This window comes from Aptenodytes forsteri, unplaced genomic scaffold (assembly GCF_000699145.1).
Source record: "Aptenodytes forsteri isolate BGI_AS27 unplaced genomic scaffold, ASM69914v1 Scaffold175, whole genome shotgun sequence".
Lineage (NCBI taxonomy): Eukaryota > Metazoa > Chordata > Aves > Sphenisciformes > Spheniscidae > Aptenodytes > Aptenodytes forsteri.
Window position 1 is genome coordinate 1,039,513 of NW_008794723.1, and position 8,050 is coordinate 1,047,562.

Here is an 8,050-nt window from a genome sequence, read left to right on the forward strand (position 1 = left end):
AAGTTAAACCACCTAAAATAGTAGGTTTTGGCCTGTAGAGCTGGAAATAACAGGAGCAGCATCTCAAACATTTCTTTGGCTGCTGGGTAACAGTACTTCAGAAGCACATGTTTAAGACAATGAGTTTATTGCAGTTTGCCAGAAGACCTGGCCTGTTACCACTTGCTTTGGCAGAAGATGTAACATGTTTTGCAAACAGTACCTTCTGATGCCTGTATTTGCGGCTGCGGTCAGCTGGAAGACAGGTGACATCATCGGACCTCGCCATCTTTGTGGTGGCTGATGACTTTCCGCCTTTAAACAGAAGTAAAAACTATTGCAGTCCATGCAACGCGAAGGCTGCTGTAGCCCAGCACAGCTTCCTGCACTAGCTCTTTCCCACACTCCAGGAAATGTTTGTCTTTGTGACCAGTTTTCCTTCTAGAATGTGCCATTATCCCGTAACTGCTGTAAACATGCTGGAGTAAAGCCTTGGGCTTTACTTGGGAGTAAGAGGCATAAAATTCCAGGGCGGGGGGGAGAGAGTGGGCCTGGGTCAGGAGGACATCAGGCTCCCAGTTCAGCTTTGATGTTTTTGTCACTGGGGAGCAGGAGTTCCCTTAGGTGTTGTGTGCTGCAAGGGTAGAACCAGAGAGCTTTCAAAAGCGGTGAATCAGAGCACTGGGACTTGAAAAAAACAACAATGTAATAAAAAAAAATAAATCACTCTTTGCTGATCCCAAATGCTTCCCTATCGGGGCAGGCCAGCGGGGGCTCTCTAGTGGTCTCAGCTTAGGCAGCTGCATCACTGCTCCAGTTCAGTTCACCATTAGTGATCTCTACTGTACTTTGAGTCCAACCAGCCTGTACACCAACAAAGACCTGTTATGAAGCTTAGCTATAGGATACAACTTTCTGGAGTGGTGTGTAGCTCCCTCAGCACAGGCCGCTCCTTTACAGGACCAGCCTCCTGGCTTGAGCGAGGATGCACACCGTATCACAAAGGTCAAAGGACAGTAGTTGAGCAAACATGAGACAAGGCCAAGAGAGCCAGGACAGTTTAGCTTGGAGAAGAGAAGGCTCAGGGGGAATCTCATCAGTGTGTACAAATACCTGAAGGAAGGGTACAAAGAGGATGGAGCCAGGCTTTTTTCAGTGGTGCCCAGTGACCGGACCAGGGGCAATGGGCACAAATTGAAACACAGGAGGTTCCCTCAGAACATTAGGAAACACTTTTCTGCTGTGAAGGTGACAGAGCATTGGCACAGGCTGCCCAGAGAGGTTGTGGAGTCTCCATCCTTGGAGATATCTCCATCCTTGGAGATATTCAAAAGCCATCTGGACATGGTCCTGGGCAACTGGCCCTAGGTGGCCCTGCTTGAGCAGCGGGGGTTGGACAAGATGACTTCCAGAGGTGCCTTCCAACCTCAACCATTTTGTGATATAAGTATGACTTCACCTGCTCCCAAAATCTAGAAACTAATAGCAAAAAACCCCACCAAAACCCAAAGCAAGTATCCATTTTGTGTATAAGTATGACTTCACCTGCTCCCAAAATCTAGAAACTAATAGCAAAAAACCCCACCAAAACCCAAAGCAAGTATGAACATTAAATCCTTCCAGATCTTCCAGTAAAGAACCCAGGAGGTATTCCACGGCTTGGCCTGTAGGGCTGGCTGCTGGGCTGCATGCAGAAAATGCAGGAAACTCCCCACCAAAAACCACTTTATTTCAAGGCTCAGCTTGACCATCAATGCTCTACTTTAATACATGCTGCTGTCCACTCCATACCTGAAGGCTTTCCCTTCACCAACACTCCTTTCTCAGGAGAAATACACAATAAAGCGGAATTCACCATGAAATTTAAGTTTTAGCAAATACTCTGCTACGCAGCCGAGAAGGAGAGGCCTCATCCACTGTAGCTGTTGTGCTGCCTCTCAGTAAACACATCATTAGCTCTTACCTCCTCATTTGGTGGACCTCACTAGCAATGTAGGCGTGTGGTATCTTCAGCCACTCAACTGCATCCATACGTTGCCGGCTCAGAGGAAGCAGTGACAGTTCTGCTTTACTGAGTTCGTTCAGCTCTCTGGTAGAGCATGGTCTTCCTGGCAGGAAAGTAACAAGTGCTTCGTTTGAGCATCTACTGTCACAAGCAAGGATGCCCCCCCCCCAATATGAAACACTTCCAAGGGATACCAGTGTTTAAAATACCTGTCTCACACTGCTTGATAATGCCTGTCTCAATAAACTTTCTTTGAATGTCTTTTAACAGAGGATCCTGTAAAGTTGGTACTGAAACCTGTGACAGAGACAGTTATTTCATGGTTACGCACCAACACAAGCACTTTGTCAGAGTCTCAAAGACCAAAGTCAGAGGTGAATGTCAAGGCACCATTGGTTAGCAGGTAAGGAGCATCAACTGCATTTTTTTATGAATAAAATCATGAGGCACAGACGTGAGTGGCCTGAGAAATGCTGAGCATCTCAGCTCCTAAGGCAGGCCATAACGCATTCAACAAGTCTGCCGCAAAATTAGACCACAGATATGAGATCTGATCTCCTGGAGGCAGTTGATCTTGATGAACCCTGTGTGGCATATTGCAATGAGGTATCAGCTCAGTCCCCACAGCTGCTGAGGGCTCACAGCATCCAGAAGGGATTTAGAGAATTGCACTTCATGGATTTGTGTCCGAGTCCTACCTAACTCTTCTATTAAGTACCCATGTCTTCGGTGCACTTGAGTGAGCTTTTGTAAAGATCATCTGAACTGTCAGATTATTTCCTTCTACAGAGCACACACCCAGCTTGCCTGGGAACTCACCAACCCTCGTTAGACAGGATGCTTCCCACGATGCCACAATGAATTTGAGATGAGGAAAACAAACCTCCCCCCTGCCATTGCCTACTGTGCCTCCAAATCTGGGCTTAGTATGGATCCAAACCATGTTCCCAGTGAAAAGCATTTTCAAACACTCTTGAGCTTAAATGCAGTAGGAGCTGGGACCCATATTTGTTCAGTTAATAAAACTAGAATGTGTTGCTCTACACCAGCCCCATAGCAGCACGTCAGTAACACACTCTGCTTCCTCTCTAACCATTAACTTCCCGCTGGTCAAAGGCTGCCTCTAAACCTCATGGCATAAATAACCACCACACCTTCCAGCAGTCTGTACACGTCTTCAGGAAGAACGGATCGTACTCTGACGGGTCATAAGTTTCCAAAGCCACATAGCCCTGCGGGAGAAGCAGGTAGCAGGTCAGGTCTCAGAAGCTATTGGTAATAAAACAGCGAAAGAGCAGCCAGCCTAGGTATTAACACAGCCAGGCATGGTATGAACACAGCACCAGCGGTGGTGGAGATAAGGACTCCCGAATTTTCACACTCTGCACCTCAGAAGGAAGGTGACTGAAGTGTAACAGGAAAGTTCCTCCATCCATTTTAATTTATCATAGGCATAAATACATAATAAATGATCTCATGAAGCATCCAGAAATAATTACAGGCTAAAACACTAATCACAACTAAGGCAGTCAAGAAAATGGAAATTTTGTTCAAGGGAAAATGTTTTGACAGAGAAGGAAACAGATACTAGAAAGAAAATAAAAAAAGAAAGTGACTGACCCCCCACCAGCCATGGCCCTAGGCAAGTTACTAGTCTGCGAGATGCGAGCTCCAAGTCTAGGTCATGAGCATGCTTTTCTATCTATATATAGGAGTAAAGACCTGAACTATACCTAATGGTCCAGACCACAGCTCCATCTCATCGAGAACTCTGCCTGCAACAAACTTCGTATTCTGCAGTTCAAGTTTCCTATGACCAGAGTTAGCTGGGGAACAGCAAGTACCACCACTTGGCATTCACTACTGATGCCAAGACCAAAGAACACCAGATCAAACAGGCTATCAAGAAGCTGAACAGATACTGAGGTTGCCACACAGATCAAGCCTGATGCTGAGAAAGGTGAATTGCAACCATTTGTCTCCAAATTATAATGGACTGTTTACGGCCAATAAGCCAGGACTTACCTAAATTGCATCAGAGCTGTACAGATGACAAAACAAAACATATACGTAAAAAAAAAAAGAACAGAGGCCACAAGTGATGCCCTAAGAATAGTAAGAACAGGGCAAACATAAAATACTTCTCCCTACTACTCTCAGTCATTCTTCCAAAACCTTGCCAATGAAATTTTTCAGCTTTCTTGTGCAGACGATTCTCCAGGGGTCCCAGGAAGAAAAGGGAGCATTCAGCCCACGGCCCTCTAGGTCTCAGCCCTACACAGTTCTTTTTGGCAATCATCTGTGGATGTGATTTCAAGTTGAGAGCTGGAAAAAACATACTTTAACCTGAACAGTTCAGGAGTGCTGCAAGACGAGTCCAAACCCCAAAAAGTGGGATCTGCAGTAGGTTTAAGAGGTAACTATGTTGAAGGTGCTCACATGGGCAAGTGAGCCAGGCCCCAAGGGCCTATGCTGTTCCCAGACACTCAGCAAGCACTTGGGCAGCTCCATGGGGCTTCAGCTACTGCTGAGGGTGAACACTGCTGCCTCTGCAGGGGCCTCTGCTCCCCAGTATCTGGCAATTCCCCAGAGAGCAAGCAGCAAGCTGCACTCACCATCTCCTGTTTCTGTCCCTGGAAAACTTTCAGCCCTAACATGCCTCAATTTGCAGAGTTGTAGTGCCACCCCTTGGTTTATTATTACATACCGCCCCATTACAATACGTGCTGAGACCTCAGTCGATTGTGCTAGGCGCTGTGCAGCACACCCATGTTCGATCCCTTCACGCAGTCGATGTATTACCACTCACACACCCCTTGGCAGAAAGCAGAGCAACAGCCTGCTCTTAAAAAGGCGTTGGAAGGGTCTCTTACTCTGCAGCATTTCAGCACACAATGCCTACAACATCCTGGACTGCCAGAAGCTGAGCTGTGGCTAACACAGCAGTAACCCAGGCCAGGGAAACTTCCCCCTCCTTGCAGGTTGCAGCGTGGCACTTCTGCTGGTGCTAGAAGAAAAGCAGCACTGCCGCCATCTTCGCACTATGACCAACCATCTCATCATGCATCTGCAGTCCATGTCCCTGGGACTGGGGGTAAGGAGGAGGTGAGAATGGGGGTGAAAAGGAGGCAGATTTAAGGAAAAAAAACCCACATAAGAGCAGGTCACTGGAACAACGGAGAGTCAAGGAAGGGAGGTAAAGGAAGAAGGCTCAGATGGCGTGAAAAAGGAGGCAGAAAAGTGAGCTGACAGAAAGACTGAGATGGAGGAACCTGGAAGGACAGTGAGGAGACAGTGTTAGAGGGGAGGAGGAGAATGGAGGAAAGGGGGAGAAGGCAGCTTTGGAAAGCAAAGGACAGCGGAGAACTGGGAGGAATCATCAGAAGCAACAAGGAGAGGGAGACACAGCACTGGGGAGTCTGACAGAAGAAAGAGGGGCAAAACAGTGAGAGACTTGTGGATGGAGTAAAAGGGTTGATTGGAGAGAGAAAGAGAGCGAGAGGAGAGACTGGAGGAAGAAGAATAGATATGGAAAGGGGGAATGGACCTGTGACAGAGACACAGGAAGGTGAGGAGATCTTGGGAATAGGACAAGGAGAAGCCTAATATCAGGGAAGAGAGCAAGAGAAAAAGGACAAAAAGAAGGGAGGGGGGGGAAAATGCACAGCCAGAAGTCAGTATATTAACCAATCCACAGAAATGTCTTAAGTTCTGCAACATTTATCATATGCTGACACAATTAATGGAAACTTATGCAAATTAATTGTCCTGTTACTCTGAAGGGCTTCAGCCTGCTTTTCAGACATGCTGATGATAAAGCCGACACCACAGAGCAAGAAGAAAAGGTGGAGGTTGATCACCAGTGCTGTGCTTGTTCAGGGAGAAGGACGAATCCCAGTACAACAGCCATTGCTTTCGGAGGACACCCAGCAAAGTCTTGACCTGACACAAAAGCTTGCAAGATGGACTGATGCAGACCCAGATATGTACAGCACACCCAACATATCCTAAATCCCAGGACTTCAGTTCTTTGTCGTTATGTGCAGTTTAAATGCATGGGTCTTTCACATCAGACCTTTGAAAAAGAGATCATTTGCTTTCATTAAAACAACACAGATCCCATGACATTTTCATTGCTGGATGGGAAGCTTGTTTACAGTCTCGTAACTCCACTGTGCAGTGGTTTCCACTGACAACAAAAGCCTGCTCTATATAAAATACTATTCTATTTGTGGCAGATGATGTAACTGCTCTTATTGCTCTATATATCCATTCCTGAGATGCAGAAAGTTGAGTCATGGGATCTGATACTCAACAGTGGTGTGAAATTCAGAGCAAAATCAACAAAACCAGCAAGTTATTTCCTACAGTGACTGCAATTTTTATGAGTACTGAAACACACGGAACTACAGAATCCATGAGTTGGGTCTATTCACCTGCATGCAGACTTAAGAAAACTGTTGGTGTCTCCCTGTTCCCGCCTTTTTTTCTTTTATAAAGCTTGATCAGTAGCATCCGAGGCCACGAAATCGTTTCGCTCATGCTCTGCCAACATACCGCAGTACTGCTCTAGCTGAACTCCTGAGACATGAGAGTGCGTTCCACTCCCTGGTCACAGACTCAGCCTTTGGTTTCAGCTGACAGAGCTCAAGGTTCTCCCTCTAAATGGTCTGGCTCACAGAGGGAAACCCACCACAATATGGTGTCTCACCATATTCAGACCCCAGCACGTGCTCACTGCACCAAACAATGCTATTGTTCGTATCTGATGGTGAACTTAAACAAACAATTGTAATGACGTTATGTCACCACTACAGAAGTCCTTGGGAAGAATAAATTACAGGAAAGGCATACCTGAACTCCAGGCTACTCAACTGAACAGCAAATAACAGCTAAAACCCTGATCTTGTCCACAACCCTCTGTATGCAGCCTTCTCCATGACAGAAATTTACTTCTCATTGATACCTTCTTTTTACAGTAGTTTAAATAGAGACAGAGTTGTTCTTCTTTCCTTTTCCGTATTTCTTCGCTTGACTGGCTGTCCATTTTGTCCTCAATTTTCTGCAGCAGTGGCTCTGAAACATCCTCAAGCCATTTCTTGTACAGGATCTCCTTCTTTCTCAGATTTAAGAAATCATTGTGCCTCAAATACCTGTCCACCTCCTGAGTAAGAAATGGAAAATAAAAACCATACAACCTATTGGCCAACCATGTTAAAGAGTCCACGGGTGAAGCTACGCGGCTTGGCTGACCTGATCTGACCGGTCACTGCTGCAAGGGCCCTGTTTTCCAGCCCTTCTATCTGCTCCTCCCTCTCTCCACTTCCCACCATTTGGCTCCAAGCTCTCCCTTTCACAGGCTCTGACATTCAGATGCTAATTTTTGAAGCTGTAGTGCAAGACTGGCAGAAAATCATTCACTTTCTCCCACCAGGTTAGTGAGCTGAAACCACTTCAGAGTAGGGGTCTGATAAACACCAGACTGTGCAAGACAGGCAGCAGGAGACAGACCTTCTCCCTGCAGCAGTGGCAACCTGCTAGATTAGATCAGCCCTCCTGCCCTTTATTCACAGGCTCACCGTCACCATCTAATCACATCCACAGAACAAAAGTTAGGTGCAAACAGGCAAGTAAGTCACCAAAGATGATTCCTAAGCTCATATTTAGTCCTATCCCGAGGAGACTGAGGAGGCCAGAAACTTGTACTTCTAAATTTAGCTTTTCAAGAATACAGACAATTGACATTTTCTCATGAATCACTGGATGATGGAGAGAAAAAACACTGACATGCAGGAAAGCACACAGCAAATGAGAGAAGAGATACCACTTCTTACCCTCACAAAATAATTTTCTCTGTCCAAGACGCACTGAGCAGAAGCAATGATGTCTTGACTTTCATCAGGTGCTATCTAACAAAACATCCAAAAAAGCACATGAAGTAAAAGCAGGACTTACAGTAGGAGTTAGAATTACCTTTGAATTCAAAATAATTACTTGTGTTGTGATTAAAGGCACGTTATTGTCATGGTTTAACCTCAGTCAGCAACTGAGCACCACACAGCCGCT

The 8,050-nt window shown here is 46.0% G+C and overlaps 1 protein-coding gene across 1 annotated transcript in view; it reads right to left on the reverse strand.

The window, feature by feature from the left end:
* Positions 1-227: 227 nt before the first annotated feature.
* LOC103894479 (protein FAM228B) overlaps positions 228-8,050 on the reverse strand; it is a 14,753-nt gene continuing 6,930 nt past the window's right edge. The window contains exons 4-9 of the mRNA XM_019470646.1: positions 7,819-7,893; positions 6,951-7,148; positions 3,139-3,216; positions 2,194-2,281; positions 1,943-2,087; positions 228-294 (exon numbers count right to left, since the gene is read on the reverse strand). Coding sequence (XP_019326191.1) covers positions 252-294; positions 1,943-2,087; positions 2,194-2,281; positions 3,139-3,216; positions 6,951-7,148; positions 7,819-7,893 — 627 coding nt within the window. The 3' untranslated portion in view covers positions 228-251. The remainder of the gene's footprint in view (positions 295-1,942; positions 2,088-2,193; positions 2,282-3,138; positions 3,217-6,950; positions 7,149-7,818; positions 7,894-8,050) is intronic.